The 17,459-nt window shown below is 39.5% G+C and overlaps 1 protein-coding gene across 5 annotated transcripts in view; it reads left to right on the top strand.

Annotated features, from left to right (window-relative positions):
- LOC139258367 (liprin-alpha-1-like) overlaps positions 1 to 17,459 on the top strand; it is a 73,795-nt gene that overhangs the window by 23,194 nt on the left and 33,142 nt on the right. For 3 of the 5 annotated variants that reach the window (XM_070874747.1, XM_070874745.1, XM_070874746.1), the window contains 6 exons: positions 39 to 189; positions 7,480 to 7,703; positions 8,081 to 8,318; positions 11,412 to 11,441; positions 13,210 to 13,355; positions 14,388 to 14,560. In XM_070874747.1, coding sequence (XP_070730848.1) covers positions 39 to 189; positions 7,480 to 7,703; positions 8,081 to 8,318; positions 11,412 to 11,441; positions 13,210 to 13,355; positions 14,388 to 14,560 — 962 coding nt within the window. The remainder of the gene's footprint in view (positions 1 to 38; positions 190 to 7,479; positions 7,704 to 8,080; positions 8,319 to 11,411; positions 11,442 to 13,209; positions 13,356 to 14,387; positions 14,561 to 17,459) is intronic. The other 2 variants (XM_070874744.1, XM_070874743.1) reach the window with 1 other exon arrangement.

Here is a 17,459-nt window from a genome sequence, read left to right as displayed (position 1 = left end):
AATGTATAACCAATGTTGAATGTGTTTTTTTTTCCTAGCAGGCCACATTTAAGTAGTACCTCCGATTTTAGGTACCCATTAACATCTACATCTGAGGTAGATAATCATCCAGATTCATACAGCAGCACATCAGTATTACGTAGAACTCAGAAGGGCCGCTTAGCAGCTTTACGAGATGAACCTTCAAAGGTAAAATTTTTCGCTTTATTCTTGTGTGGAATGTTCTACTTTTGGCCGTTTCATCTTTAACCTTTTGGGGACATAATGCATGCATCCAACACTAAGAAATGGGGGGGGTCGATTTTAACCCTACTTGCCCAGCAAAAACTGGGTGGTTAAAAAAGAGCAAGTTTCTTACTGCTCTGGAGCGTAACCTTTTTGCGTCATTTTGGATTTTACCCTGCGGGTGGATGAGACACCCATTTTGAAGCAGACGGGCCTTCTGAATACAAATCTATTTCTTATTGCATCAATGGGAGCCTGATTGCTTTTTAACTGGGCAGCCGGCTGAACCATGTCTGAAGCTGGTCGGCAGACATGAGGCCCTGCAAGGTAGCTGTAAAAATTTTCTTTGTTGGGTGCAGGAGTGTTCCTCCGAACCCTGCAAGGAAAGTCGGAAACCTCCCCTGCCCCGGACTCTCCCTCCCCTCCTCTCCCTACTCACGAAACGTCCTCCCTACCACTTGTGTGGAAGATGGTTAAGGGGCGCCCATTCTTTCACTACTGGCAACTGCTCTGTATCCTTTGCACTTCTTGGCGAGGTGGGGAATCAGCTGCATTTAAATGAAACTCTGGAGTTAAAATGCCCCAAGTCTGAAACTTAGGCCAACACTCACCCCGTCCTGCCCACTCGAAATACACTCGGGGTTAAAATTAATGACAGTAATTGTATAAATCTGCATTACATTACGTTAAGGTCCTTACAAAAGGTGCACAACCAAATAAAATAGTTTTTATTTTAAGGTCTGTGCTACTCTGGGTACATCAAAACTCCAAACCGAAGTGATACTTCCATTCTGGTGTGACTGTAATGCATCTTCTCATTTTCTTCCTTTGTTTTGTGAAATGGAGAAAAGAAAGAATGAGGAGGGGGGAAGTAACAAAGATAAAATGCAGAAAAAGAGAAGAATAAATTTGGCAAAATGGAAAAAGTAGCAACTTGAATAAAGTAAAGAATGGAAGGGGAAAATTGGCACTCCATATTTACAACCCAGTAACTCAGCAATATTGGTGAAATATTGGCCCGGAAATTGCGGGCAACGGCGATTGCTGCTGACCTCGGAAGAAAGATGCCCTCAAAGATCTCGCAATCTCTGTGGCAAAGACTTTAGCCTTCTCGACCTTAATTTGACTGTAGCTCTGTAAAAAGGGGATCTTGAGCTTTTAGAGCAGCAGTGATGTTATCAAGATGTCTATGCAGGTAATCATATTGAAGAATTCTCAGTCAGCAAACCAGGAAATAAAAAGCACTGATTATCATTTCACTTTTGAAAAATTTTAGAGAGAAATAAAGATTGGGACATACACGTGGGATTAAGGACGAAGCTGAAATATCAAACAAATTAGTCTTTCGGAACCAAAACATTTTTTCAGAAGTCAATACACTTCCAACAAGGCATAACTTTTTATGGGGTGTTGAACAACGATACTAGATCAGAAAAACTTAAATTTCTGTCAGTTCAACTGATTTCATTGATTGTCGGCTATGGGAAGTTATTAAATTATTTTAAATTCATTCAGTATATAGGGCTCAAGTTTCAGCCCCCCCGCTAGAACGGCGCACATCGGAGAGGCCCGCCTAATTTGTCGAACAAAAATTGCACCGAATACTTATCTTGCGATTCTCCGATATCTGTAGGCCCGTTTCCAGTTCGGCGCAGCACAGTAGGAGCTGGCTGCAGCCCTGCGCCAAAAACAGTGCCGGCAGCTGCGCGCGTGCACAATAGCTCCTCGCCCTCCCAGCGTGTCCTGTCTCCGGGTGACGATCCTATCCCTGGCCAAAGGGACGTTGCCCCTATCCCTGGCCGAGTGGCCTGACACATGTTACCTCGGCGATGGCGGGGCCCGCCCGTCCGGCATCTCGATGGGGGTGGGCTGCGCCTGAAGTTCTCCGTGGCAAGCGGCGGGGCCTGCCTGTCCTGCATCTCGCTGGGGCCCGAAGTCCTCCATGGCGGCCCGTCGTCATCATCGGGTCCCGTTCAGCCCTCTACCCAACCCCCCGGTCCTCCCCTCTCTCTCTCTCTCTCTCTCTCTCTTTCTCTCTCTCTCTCTCTCTCTCTCTCTCTCTCTCTCTCTCCCCCCCGCCGCCTCTCCAACCGACCCCCTCTCTCTTTCCCCCCTTCCCTCGCTGTCCGAGACACTGGGGGGGGGGGGCTGTCCCAGCATGCTGTTGGAGGGCTCCCAGTGCTGAAGTAGGTAAGTAAAAAGTTAATTCTTTATTTATTGATTTTTTTTGATTGATTTATTACATTTATTGACTTATTTATCATTGATGATGGCTCTATTTGTAAAAGTGAAGTGTTTAATGCTTGTAAACCCCGCCCCCGCCCCCCCCCCCCATCTCTCGTTCCCTACGCCTGATTTATAAATGTAGGCAAGGTTTTTCTGAGCGTACAAAAATCTACACTTACTCCAAACTAACTTAGAATGGAGTAAGTTTTCACTGCCTAAACTTGCAAAACAGGCGGAAGTGGCTGGACATACACGTGGGATTAAGGACGAAGCTGAAATATCAAACAAATTAGTCTTTCGGAACCAAAACATTTTTTCAGAAGTCAATACACTGTTAAAACCCCAGTTACGCCTCTTCCAACAAGGAAAAAAAATCTCTTCTAAAATGAAACTATTCTAACTCACTAGAACTGGAGCAAACTAAATGCCAAGAATTGCAATTTCTAAGATGCTCCATTCTAAACTAGTTGCTCCAAAAAAAATAGGAGCCCTCAGGCTGAAACTTGAGCCCATAGACAGTTTGTGTTGCTCTGTAATTGATGTATACATAATTAGATACTTACTTCCAACAAACAGATGGCCACTCATAACAGTGGGTTGATTCTGTGGTAATTCTACTTACCTGTAATCATGCCTAATGTCTCATTGAAACATGCAACTAATGTATACCATTTAAGTAACTTTAGGTGTATTCAAATGATAATGCACTTGTATTTTTGTTTTCTGTTTCCTGCTGCTTTTCTGATGGATTTCTGCAGCATGTAAGTTTGCGTCCCATGTGTTGAGTGCAAAAGTTTTCAATCCCAGATTCTTTCAAAGTGCCACTTGTCAAGTAACAATGTTTTAACTATTTTCTGTTTAAAGTAGGACTTGTTTGGTGACTTTTCACTTTAATTTACCAAAATTCCCTGGATTCTGGGGAGGTCCCAGCAGATCGGAAAACTGCAAATGTAACACCCCTATTTTTTTTTTAAAAAGAGGAGGCAGACAAAAACCAGGAAACTATAGACCAGTTAGCCTAACATCTGTGGTTGGGAAAATGTTGGAGTCCATTATTAAAGAAGCAGTAGCAGGACATTTAGAAAAGCAAAATTCGGTCAGGCAGAGTCAGCATGATTTATAAAGAAGTCATGTTTGACAAATTTGCTGGAGTTCTTTGAGGATGTAATGAACAGGGTAGATGAAGGGGAACCAGTGGATGTATTTGGACTTCCAGAAGGCATTTGACAAGGTGCCACATAAAAGGTTCCTGCACAAGATAAAAGTTCACGGTATTGGGGGTTAGCATGGATAGAGAGTTGGCTAACTAACAGAAAATAGAGTCGGGGTAAATGGTTCATTCTCTGGTTGGCAACCAGTAACTAGTGGGGTGCCGCAAGGATCAGTGCTGGGACCCCAACTATTTACAATCTATATTAACGACTTGGAAGAAGGGACTGAGTGTAACGTAGCCAAGTTTGCTGACTATATAAAGATGGGAGGAAAAGCAATGTGTGAGGAGGACACACAAAATCTGCAAAAGGACATAGACAGGCTAAGTGGTCAAAAAATTGGCAGATGGAGTTTAATGTTGGAAAGTGTGAGGTCATGCACTTTGACAGAAAAAAAATCAAAGAGCAAGTTATTATTTAAATGGAGAAAGATTACAAAGTGCTGCAGTACAGCGGGATCTGGGGGTACTTGTGCATGAAACACAAAAGGATAGTATGCAAGTACAGCAAGTGATCAGGAAGGCCAATGGAATCTTGGTCTTTATTGCAAAGGGGATGGAGTATAAAAGCAGGGAAGTCTTGCTACAGCTATACAAGGTATTGGTGAGGCCACACCTGGATTACTGCAAGTAGTTTTGGTTTCCATATTTACGAAAGGATATATTTGCTTTGGAGACAGTTCAGAGAAGGTTCACCAGGTTGATTCAGGAGATGAGGGGGTTGACTTATGAGGAAAGGTTGAGTAGGTTGGGTCTCTACTCATTAGAATTCAGAAGAATGAGAGGTGATCTTATCGAAATGTATAAGATTATGAGGGGGCTTGACGCGGTGGATGCAGAGAGGATGTTTCCACTGATGGGGGGAGACTAGAACTAGAGGGCATGATCTTAGAATAAGGGGCCACCCATTTAAAACTGAGATGAGGAGAAATTTCTTCTCTCAAGGTTGTAAATCTGTGGAATTCGCTGCCTCAGAGAGCTGTGCAAGCTGGAATAAATTTTAGACAGTTTCTTAAACGATAAGGGGTAATGGGGAGCGGGCAGGGAAGTGGAGCTGAGTCCATGATCAGATCAGCCATGATCTTATTGAATGGCGGAGCAGGCTTGAGGGGCCGTATGGCCTACTCCTGCTCCTATTTCTTATGTTTTTATGTTTTCCATTATTTATCATTATGAATAGCAGACTTGTGTTCAGAGAAAAATAAATCTAACATTCCACAATAACTGATGCCTTTCTGTGTCAATCTAAAGTAGAAGTCTGGAATGTGTCCAAAGGCATCGCATCTTCCAAATTTCTAGATCAAAATATCCTGATTAACTCACATTTTGAAGGAAAAAAAATAATGAATCATAAACCACTCACTGTTAAACAAACATGACATTTAGCTCGAGTCCCATTGACTTTAAACATATCCATCAAAAACCATATGTAAAAATTAATTGCATCTTATTACTAGATTTTGCTTTTATTCAGAAGCTATGAAAAGGCTGCCAATCAACGAACAGCTACTATGCTAAAGCTAACCGAACTGTGGAATTTTCTTCACATCTTTGGAGCTTTCATGTTGTATCTCTATGTACCCTACTACTAAGCCCTACAAATTAAGTTTATACCATCAAAATACATCAATTTAATTAGAGTTTTAAGAAAAATTAAGCTTACCCAAAATTATAAATGTTGCCATTGTATTTGAGGTGTCCTTGGGCCTTGGGGTTTGATCTGCACCATACCTACAGCTTGGATCTTTCAAGTCGCCTTCAGTTGTTGGAAATTCTAGCCTCAGAGAGAAATGCAAGAAATAATAAACTTGTATAAAGCATTGGTTAGGTCACAGCCTGTGTGCAGTTTTAGACACCCTACTATATGAAGGACATTGAAGACAACAAATTCACCAAAATAATTCAAGAATGGGAAACTATAGCATTGAGTATAGACTCCAGGTATTGGAACTAAATCTACTGGAGCAAAAAAGTGTCCAAAGGAGATTTAGTGGGGTTTTTAAAGCTATGAAAGGCTTTCAAAGAGTCAATAGGGAAAGATTTTTTTTTACAGATTGCGCCATTAAATAAAACTGCTGGGCTGGAGGTGTTTGGTATAAGATTTCTTTTGTCATTGAGGGGAACTGATGTTTGCACTGGATCCCAAGTTGGATGTTTCTGAGGTATTATGATGCTTCACTAAGTCATTATGGTTGAAATCAGTTTTCGGCCTGGATCTTGGCAAATGACCACCTGTTAATACAAGTGAAGTTTCGTTGGCTTAACCATGGGACAAAAACCTTCTTGATGCGGCACTGTGCCAACATCGGCCTCGGCAAGTGCTGTAAATCCAGCGTAGGAGGAAAGGGACAGAAAAAAAAATCTTTATAGCGTATATACCTCAAGAAGGATGGAAGGGTTTTGAGGAAACGAATAAACAAATTACACTTCCATATTAAACAAATACTGTAAATCCACCATAGGAGACAGGGCAAAAAATACTTTATAATATAAAACACTGAGAAAGGGTTTTTGGGGAGGAAAAGCAAACATCTTAAGCAAGTTTTGTAAGGTAGTAAATAGTATTACACTGTACATATTACGTTGCGAAGGCCCGATTTCTTTCAGTGTCAGTGATGTAATAATTTTACCTCATGTTGGCCGTGATATTACTTAAGTAAATTTGTTGTATTACAGCGATGGGCGAGCCATTGACAGGTTTAGGCTGAAGCGGGAGCATGGTATACATCAGGAACCAGGTTCCAGGCTATCTGAATATCTTTGAAGAAGGAAAAGACTTGCATTATGATCAACTAATTTCGGACGTTCTTTTCTAACCGTAGCTGAACTATATAGCCGGGCTCGATAACTTCACGTCTGTCTGTAAAATAACTGTCAGAACCAGACTGTTGGAAATAACCCCATCTAAATTCTCTTCAGAAGAAAATGAAATGTGTCACATTGCATGTTTGGAATGACAGTAGTTTAGGTTCCTGTAATGTTTAAAAGATGTTGAAGATTTGGATTTTTTTTTAAAAAGAACAATTTGCCATCTCTTGCCCCCTGCACAATTTGTAGCCCATGAGAGTATTTATTGGACACATGAAACCTGTTTATTCACACTTGGATCTGGATATCATTGCAATCTTCTAATCATGTAGCCTATAATAATGCATGTCTCACAGTACATGACCAGTGCAACTTCTACCCCTCGTCATTTAATGTCCAAATTACACCCACTTCATCTAATCCTAAAGTAAAATTTGCCTATTCTTTCCATTTCCAAGCTTAACTAAAATGTGTCTACATTTGTGTGCGCGATCGATTCTAAAAGTAGATGATTAAGCTGTTTATATCAATACTTTGAATTAGAAAGCATATTTTATTGCAATAAAAATAAAACTTTCTGAATTGATTCTTTTGAAAGAGGTGCAGAATTCAATTTTAACTTCTATAATAATTGACCAATAATTTCTTATGGTATTAATAATCATTATGGATCTTTATCATACTTTTAAAGACATGGGCCCTTTTTCCCAATTACTTGAGTTGTGATTTATTTGCAACATTTTGTTTAAAGTAAACACTCCCAAAAAGCTGTTGATGCCGGGGGTCAATTAAAAATTTTGAAACTGAGATTGACGGATTTTTGTTCGGCATGGGTGTGAAATGTCACGGAACCAAGGCAGGTAGATGGATTAAGATACAGATCAACTATGATCTCACTGAATGGCGCAACAAGCTCCAGGGGCTGGATGGCCTGCTCCTGTTCCTATTTCATGTTTGCGTATTTCGGTTTCTTGTTTTCTGAGCGTATTGCATTACACTTTTATGAGCAGGTCCAGACGCTGAATGAGCAAGAATGGGAGCGTGCACAGCAAGCCAGTGTCTTGGCTAATGTGGCCCAGGCCTTTGAGAGTGATGCCGAAGTGTCAGATGCAGAAGATGATAGGGAGACGATATTCAGCTCTGTTGATCTGCTGTCACCAAGTGGTCAGGCTGATGCCCAAACATTGGCTATGATGCTTCAAGAACAGTTGGATGCCATCAATAATGAAATAAGGTTAGTCTTGTTTGTTTGTTTATATTTTAGAAAAAGATGACTTCAGTAAATATCTACAACAGTAAAGGAGCTTTGCATTTGAAAACTACTGAATAAAAGATGTTCGTGTTGAGTATATAAATTGGCTTGAAAATGATTTCAAGCCAAACAAATGACTAAAATATTTAAGTTACAGTATGTCATTCTATGAGGCTTAATTAAAATCTCAATGGAGGAGTGCACAGTGTGTTTCATTTGATAACTCCACTTGTTAGCTTGGGGAAAAACTTATGATACTTAAATTTGGAATCTTCTCATTTGTTATTTTGTACTAAGATTAATTTATTGGAGAGAGAAAATGAAAAAGGGATCTAAGTTTTTACCAAATTATTTTGCAGGCTGATCCAAGAAGAAAAGGAGTCAACACAGCAGAGGGCAGAAGAAATCGAGAGTCGAGTGGGCAGTGGTAGCCTTGATGGTCTGAATCTTTGTCGGTACAGAGGGGGTACACTCCCTGCATCATTTACTGGTTCATCCCTTGCCAGTTCCTCTCCACCTGGTAGTGGACACTCCACGCCCAGACGAACCCCTCGAAACCCTGCTCATGAGATTGACAGGCTAGGTGTCATGACCCTGGTAAGTTTAAAAGCTTTGTATTGTACGGTAGCAATATCTTTATCATTAGCAGTGGTCCTTTGTAAAGCACGTGGTCACATACTAACATTGAAATTGCTCCGTGCAGTCAGAATATCTACTATTGATGAATGTGCATTAGCAGTGTTTTGGTTTACAATGATTGCAAGTTAAGGGAATTAAAGAAAATTGGTGGATTTTTTTTTTATGTACCCTACGCAGGCAAGTTGAATATAGACCTTTCTAAAAACATCATCATGATTTTAAGTGATTCAGTTAGAATTATGGTGAACATTAATTTTAGCCCAATATTACCACCCTGTGATTTTGAGATAACTTTAACCAAGGTTCATGTATTTTAGAATGTTGAGCTAGAGCGTGTACGTATTTCCATGTTTGTCAGTATGTCTGTCTTGTCACTCTGAAGATGACATTACTAAAAATAAGAACTTGAGCAAAATCCTTACTGATGAATTTGAACTGCAATATATTTAACTTTTATGTATCTTGTGAAGGAAGAATGATGGGCAACAGGGAACAGGGAGACTCCAAAATCTTACTGGTGACTAATCTTAACTTTAGAGCTCTTAATACTGCGAGAAGAAATAGTTGATCACGAACATTTAGTACTTTGTCTCGCCTTATTTCCCAGGCCTTAACCTTAGCATGTGTTGTTTGTGGAAGTAGAAAGCGGTGAAGATGTGAGCAGTGCTCAACTTCACCAAATATTGAGCGACACATCTGTTTTAATCATTGGCATGTGATTCCAGTTATACCAAGTACTTTGTTGATAACCAAATATATTGGCCCTGAAATTGCGGTCGGAGGCGTATCTCCGGAGTACACCTCCGACCCACAAAATCATGTTTAAAAAAATTTGTCCCTGGGATGTGGGAATCGCTGTAGGTTGCGAATCGACCTGGTGGCAGCGAGTAATGGCCCACGGATCCCAGGAACGCAGGTGGTGCAGAGCATACCTGGGATCACGTGGATCTGGTCCTCCAATCACAAAGCAGAATTCCACTTGATTCATTTTCGAAGGGAATCCCCTAATGAGATGTAATGAAATCCTGAAATCAAATGCAATTACAATTTTCCTGAATTGGAATTTTATTCATAATGACCTTCATTCCACCAACCTCGATTAAATTTTTTGCTAATTTTAGACATCATTAAAACTGTAATCCAGGCCAATATTTGCATAAACTTATTTCATACACTGTACGTGCATAATTTACAATATGAAAATGTTTCATTAATGGCATAGCTATCCCCTTACGCTGATGCAAACAGGCCCTGTACCCGTTTGCATCAACCATAAAACCTAGGTGGGCAATTGCTGGCCAGTCGGTGGTCAAATAGCCCCACTCTGTGCTAGCGATTGCTTTTTCATGGCCCCCATGGATGGCTTGTCGTTGACGGACTGCAAGTTCCAGATGCAGAAATCCCGAACTTGTGTATACACACAACAATTTCAAGGCCAATATTCATATCTTTTTATTGTCGAGATTACTGTTGATACTGACAATAATAAGGATTTTAAGGCCACACCTGATGGCTATATGCCACCACCACTGATGCAGAATACTACATTCCCCTGGGGACATGTAATGATTATTTATTTGGTTTGGTATGTAGCCAAGACTCTCCTTCTGCCTTTAAAACGTCCGTCAATTATTCTCATGGCTTTCACTCTGTATGTTACCATGAATATAAGTGGGCCAGAAAGCAGCATCTCATAAATTGTAGAAACTCGTATGAAATACATGGAACTAAAAGTATTCTTTGGGCCATGTGGCACATATGATTAAACATTGCAAATGCCTCCTTTATTTTCTTTCTGTGCGGTCTCTGGTGGATGGAATTAAAGTTGAGCTTTGCAGCTTTCAGTGCAAGATTGTTTTCAGGCAGAGTTACCACAAGAACTGTCTGGATAATGTTAAGTAACTTTATGAAGTGCTTGCTTTCAGGTGAGTCTGGTTGTCTTTCAGAGCTGTAGATTCATTATTTGATTAATACACTACAGTATCGTATTTAAGTGCAGCTTTCACTTCAGCTTTTGGTGGCGTAATGTGTTATTTCTCATGTCGCCATTTTCTTGTTCCTTCTTTGTTTAATCTGAACTCCGTTCCTCCCTTTTTTCCATGGCAATTTTAGTCTGTTCCAGCATTCTTTCCTTATCCAATGCTCTGATTCTCATCAAACTTTTTTTTTTACACATCACATTATCATCGCTCAGTTTCATCGCATAGCCATTCTGAAAAAGCAAAAGGATTCTTTTAGCTTATTCAATTTGATGGTTGCATCGCAGCTATTGGTTGCCTGTATTTTGCCTATGCAGAACTTTGCATCAGGTGACGTAGTTATCCCTTGGTATGACCTGCAAACAGATGATTTATTTCTTGTCCATCTAGTTCTTTACTAAAATGTAAGAGCTATCCTTTGGAAAGTGGAGAAATGTGCAACAACTGTATTAGATTGTACTAAACTGTTAGCAGCAAAATGTAATAAATGTTGCTCAAACAAGATGAATAATTTAATGGCCAAACAGGTTGACTACTTGAGATGCGTGATGTGTCAGATGAAGCCAACTAATGTACATATTATATCAACACAGAATATAAATTTCCAGTTAAGCCATGTTGGGGAAACTAGTCTAAAATATCTCTAGATAGACCTGGAAATATATAACACAGCTGTACAAATTGACTTCTGTATTACCCTGTGGTTTTCAATGTTGACAGCTAAACCACGACTGAAGGGTAACCATTAGCTGCTTTGCAACAAGTGTAATTCATGAAGAGTTAATATAGCCCATATACAGTAGATAGCTAGCTGTAGCTGCTCAATTTTCGTAAAGAATGTGAGTTTAATCCTTTTGAAGACTTCATCTGTAATCATCAAAAACGCTTGGTCTCAACAAACGCAAACCTTTTTGAAATGAATAAAATTTATACTGTTCCAAAAAAAATCTACCCAGCCTTCCCTGTTTCTCTGTTGCTTGTGTGATTTCTGATGCAGCTACATCTTGTGTAATCTTTTAAATCTGTTTTTTAACCTTAACTACTCTCTCTTTTCTTTGCATGTGTCTGTCAGCCTAGTGATTTAAGGAAGCACCGTAGGAAGGTAAATGTATAAAAATGTATAAAACTTTGATTACCTGGCATCAGGTTGTTGTATGAGACACATTATGGTAATCTGCATTTCAGTCACTGCAACAGTAGCATCTCCCTGCTGAGTAATGTGGTATATTCCTTTTATTCCCAGCGCCCCCCCCCCCCCAAATCCTAGTCCAGAATATTTGTGTAATGTCTCTTTAAAGTACAAGTGAAGCAGCTAATATTGCACAAAATCAAAATTCACTTATCACCATTCCTACTATTCTTAAAGTTGGAAGGTTTGACCTTATTCACCACAAGACCTCTGAATTCAACACTAGGGTGGCTTTGGTATGGAGGATGGCTATCTTGTAGTGCTATGACGAGCCTACTTCAGAGATTCCCCAAGGCAAGGGTTTGCAGATTTCTGTGCCTCTCCTCTCTGTGATAACTTCTGTTGGTGCCATCAGAATGAATAACACTAAATTATTTTAAAGGATTGCTCACAGTCTTTCCTCCCCAACCCCTGTGCCAGGTCCATAATTTCCTATTGCAGTCTTTAGTGAAGATTGACGAACAGTTAGGGACACCAACCCAGATTCTCCCAGCACAGAGAATCTTAAACCCTTTGATCGCCTCAGGTGTAGGATATGTCAGTAAAGTACCATGCTGACTTTGTTTGTCAGAGGAAAGCTGCAGAGCACTGTAAAGCCCCACGGGCAGCAACCATAGGTATCACATTGTCCGTGAGTAAAGAATATTATGTAGGTAACAAGTTAAACTGATGTAAGCTTTAGCAATGTGATTGACTCTTAACTGCCCTCTGAAATGGCTTAGCAAGCCATTTAGTTGTATAAGGTGGCTCACCACCACCACCTTCTCAAGGGCAATTAGGGATGGGCAATAAATACTGGCCTTGCCAGTGATGCCCTCATCCCATGAATACATTTCTTAAAAATTTACCCAGAAAATGTTTTTTTAATGTCTGCAACTACTTACTTTAACATACTCAATATTCTAATAAATTAGTTCGCACAGTACCTGAACTGAGAAGATAGTGGGGCTAAGTGTTTAATGCTCAGAGGGTTTGATCCTCATTTTGTTCATTTTTGATCCAAGCCATGTTGGGTGGAAGCTATGGTGTTTTCTCCATGGGGAAAAATCGACTTGGACGTCCCATCTGGAGGTAGAGTTGTGAGTCATTGCAGAGTTGTGAGTTGGGGATAAATTGTGCAAAGAAAACATAACCCAACTTTTATGTTCACACTTGTAACCTACATGAAAGTCAAAACCACATCCATGGTTGTAGTCTGCAGGACTTCAGAATGCTGTACGGTTGTCCCATTATACAAAGAAAGAAAGATTGGTGCTTGCTTATCTTTTTCTTTCCTAACAATACATCTGCTTCACTTGACACCATGGATTTTTCTGCTCTTTTGTTTGTGGCTTTTGCTACTTTTCATTTTGTTTATAAACCTGCAAAGTTATGTAGATTGGTTAATAAATTTGAAATGAGAGCTCTTGCATTGTCTAGTTCTTTCCAAAAATCCAATGTTAGAATCCTGTACTTTTATTTAAAATTTACTCTTCATTTGTAAAGTATTGATGCAGCTTCCTGTGCCATGATAATTCTGTACCAGTATCGGTTTGTTGATGTAAGCTCCTTTGTGCCTGTGAGATCAATGTGACCCTAATGTAATGTTTGGCTTATGTAATGGTGTCAGCTTTTTGTGAATCCAGTTCTGTATTAATTGACTTTTTTTTTAACTCATTTACAACAACTTCTATAATCTCAGATATCAAAAGAGGACGCGAGGGAAGACAAAACAACGATAAAGTGTGAAATCTCACCACCCTCCACACCAAGGTCCATTCGATTGGACAGGGTTAACCAAGGTGCCGGTCATACCATCAGTCAGGAGGACATTCGGGACATAAGAAGGTGAAACAATTTTCCAAATAGATGTAATTCATGCAACTATTTGCTTTCCCATCTACATTTCTTTGCTTAGTCGGTGAGCTAATCTACAGAAATACGGTACAATATTCTAAACAGATCTGATGATCAATCTGGATATTGGGATATTCGTGGCATTTTAGCAACAAAAACTAATGTAGAAATGTATTTTGATCTTTGACTAGGTGAGCAGTTGACAGACATTTGTTACAAACTGATTTTGGCAAAATGTTGACGTGAAGCCACTTAACCAGGAAGTCATTTAACCAGGAAGTTGTCATATAACTGATTACATTCAAACACATAATACTGAGTAGGGTATTTAATTGTCAAGAGAATTGGTTAGCACAGCATTGGATGGGCAATCAAAGCTAATTTTAGAACCTTCGCTAGAAATGTATTTAAAACACTGGCATGTTTTACTTGAAAGTCACATTCAGTTGCCAGAATGGTATTTGCTGTCTGCAAATTCACTTAATTTATATTTTTTGAATAAACTCACCAATTTGGAATAATGTCTGCCTAATATTGCATTCATTATTTGAAATCGTAGGGAGGAGTGATTTGTTTTAGAAAATTGCCTAATGTAGATTTGAAAAATTGCTGTTTTGGATAAGAGTATGTCTATCATTTTTGTGATAGAATCTCGATGCTGATAACCTTACTGAAGGCTGAATGTGTTTGGTCCGGTGCTCAGATTTTGGGTGCCTTATTGATAAAATACTGTTGTGGGTCCTGGAAGCTCGAGTGAAATTTTGTGGAATACAGAATTGTCTTTCTTGATTGAAAGTAAAGCTTTTAATTGTGAATTTCTCTAGTCCGGCAATTTTGAATCCAGACTGCTTGAAATTTGCTTCTACGTTTTTAGATTGATGATGCAGCTTAAATTGAGTTAGGTTACTGTTCTTGCTGTTGTATGTTTGAACACACAGGTACAAACACTAATTCTCTCTTTTTACTTTCCTAACTTAAATACTTTTTTTATATACAAATGTGTATGTGTATACACACACACAGTTCAACTGGGTCACAAGATGGCCAAGTCAGCAACCCCAGTAGCAGCAACAGCAGCCAAGATTCTCTTCATAAAGCCCCCAAAAAGAAAAGTATAAAGTCTTCTATTGGGCGCCTGTTTGGTAAGAAAGAAAAAGGTCGGCTTGGACAGTCCAGCAAAGATCCCACAGGGCAAGGTTGGTTTGGAAGTCAATAAGTAAACTTTGGAATAAGTTTTAAGTTTACTTTTTTGTCATTAAATTTATATTTTGTTGACTATAATTTGCTTTTAACCCCTATGTATCTGAAGTCCTACGAGATTTTGTCCCTACATTCACCTAATTTGTTCATGTTCTACTTTCTTCTTTCTCTTTGACCAAATGACTGTCCATCAATCTTAGCCCACTTTCCTTGCTACCTTTCCAAGTTCAGGTTGCACCTCCACTCTGGTGTTCTTGATTGATGTTTTGATTTGATTTGAATTTTGGATTGCTTTTTGTGTTTAATTTTTGAGTGCACGTTGGTCGTAGACTTGGCATGAAAGCTTTGTTGTAAAAATAGCCATATAGTTCAGTTAATTTTGAGAGCTGAGTTAATAACTACTGATGTTCATCATGTGGTAGTTTGACCACCTTCAGGTTTTACCAAGATGGGGAACCTTTTTGGAAATGGGGGTCAAATAAAAAGACATAGCATGGTTTAAAGCGTAAGCTGCTATTTTTGCTAGTCTGTACCCAATGAGCAGCTTTGACTTTATAAAAAAAAAAGGAAAACTAGTGAGCGCTTATTTCAGAAATCATACAAAGCATGATTCTAGAATCCCTCTCCTCACCTTGAACAAAAATGTTTAAGAAGCTCTTAGTCCCATTCCAGATTATTACAATTTTACACAATCTGATGAGTTGATTGCCGAAAACATTTGTGGAAATTAAACAATAGCTGGTTTTTAGTTCATCTGTCAGTCTGAAAGCGAGTTCATTATATGCAATAAGTTCAAAGCGTTTTAACACACCTGCCACAAATCTGTAGTTTTTAAAATTTAAAACAATTGTTTTCCAAAGCAGAATTTCTTCAATAAAATTAGTTATCCCTGCGATTTTAATCTTCAGGGTCACCTGAATAACTTGAGGCCTCAATTGGACCTAATTCTGTATGTTGCCTTGACTCAACACTGTGAACTCATTTCTAACATGGGCACAATAATGACATTAGCTAGTAAAACTTTTTGGTTTTTAATAACACCTCCATTTAGAAATATCCATTGATTTGCACTTGGGATAAACCTTTAACTTTTTGCCTGGCATTGCACACTATAGAAACTGCCCAATTTTCATTTCCATTAAAATCATCACCAAGGCCAGCTTTATGCCCAGGCAGCAAGTTGAAAATCTAACCCATAGAGTTGTGTGGACTCCTGAATTTTTTTTAAATTCAGTTCATGGGATGTGGGCATCCCTAATTTCCCTTGAGAAGGTAGTGGTGAGCTGCCCTCTTGAACCACTGCAGTCCATGTGGTGAAGGTACTCCCACAGTACTGTTAGGGAGGGGGTTCCAGGATTTTGACAATGAAGGAACAATGATATATTTCCAAGTTAGGGTGGTGTGTGATTTGGAGGGGAGCTTGCAGGTGGTGGTGGTCCCATGCGCCTGCTGCCCTTGTCCTTCTAAGTGGTAGAGGGTGCGGATTTAGGAGGTGCTGTTGAAGAAATCTAAAGTGCACGGCACTGTTAGAATTTCAAAATGTGATCTGAGGCATTGATTTTTTATTTTTTCTTTTAATTGGCTTGTGAACATTGCATTTGCTAATTTGTTTTAATTTGTGAGGGAGCTCAACCTTAATTAAAAAGCCATTTTGTTTACTCGTGTCCCCTACTGAAGGCAATGAAAACTTGTGAATTGACACTAATGAGTGTAGAGAAGCAGGCTTCTCATTGTAATAGACAGAGCGGGCACTTCCATTATTTTATTTGGTACTGCATTTAGTATCCCTACCAAGGTCAGAAACTCATCACATCAGGAAAGTTCAATAGTAAATGTCTGCAAAGACTGGTCTTTTTAAGTAGGTTATTGTGAGTCATTTCATAACGATGAATTAAAACACTCTAACAACACAAATTCTCTTGCATGTACGTAGATGTTGAGTTACAGCAGCTTATGTAATAGCAATCTATTTATAATGCTCTCTTCGTGACCGAAGGGCATCCTAAAGTGCTTTACAAATTGGAGAATGAAGGAAAGAAAGAAAGAATTGAAATGGGGTTGGGGGGGGTGGAGTTGAGAGGTGAAGAGAAATGTCTTTAATTGGGTTTTAAAAGCAAAGATGCAAGAGGTGAGGCTAAATGAAGTTCTAGAAGGCAGGGGCATGGTAATTTAAAGAGCGGCTGCCAATGGAGAAAGGATAGACTAGTGTCCAAAGAGTGAAACACTGAAGGGACCCCTTGGGTAGGATGGGGCGAGGCTGTGGAGCCATTTGGAAGAGAAGAGAAGATAAGGATCCTGAAACTGATTTGTACAGGGATCCACTGGAGCTTAGCAAGGATTGGTATATGGAAGAGCAAGGTTTTGAGCTGATATTCTAAATGACTTGCAGCTTGTGGGAGTGGGAAGGCTAGCCAGCAGCGCATCAGGAGAAGTTGACCTTTGTAAGAAAAGCATGTAGCAGAGTCTCAGCAACAGTGCGGGAGAAGTGCAAGTGGCAATGGTGGAAGGAAGCAGTCTTGATGACTGAGCAAATGTGAGAAAGAAAGCTCAACATGGGTTTAAGTACATTCTTTGGAAGAAAAGATTGAGTTCAAATTCTGTACTCTGACGTTATCCTCGTGCTATTTTGTTTTATCAGCCCCAGAAAAAGTGCAGCCCATATTTATTTGCATAGTAGAAAACAAATGTAATGAAGCAGGTTTTTAAGTACTTGTACTTGATCTGACCTTTCCTACTAGCTTTTGAGCAATGCAATTGGCATGGGTTTTATTTAATTCCAAGCTTGTGCAATTAGTGAATATAATCTTTGGGGGCGTTTTGTTTCCTGATATGCTGAAGTACTTGAATACCATTTGCTAGCAAAAAATAGTATTAAAAGTGTTTGCATGTCAGAAT

Source organism: Pristiophorus japonicus, unplaced genomic scaffold (assembly GCF_044704955.1).
Source record: "Pristiophorus japonicus isolate sPriJap1 unplaced genomic scaffold, sPriJap1.hap1 HAP1_SCAFFOLD_947, whole genome shotgun sequence".
Lineage (NCBI taxonomy): Eukaryota > Metazoa > Chordata > Chondrichthyes > Pristiophoridae > Pristiophorus > Pristiophorus japonicus.
The sequence above is the reverse complement of the archived record's forward strand: the minus strand, read 5'-3'. Positions and strand labels throughout refer to the sequence as shown.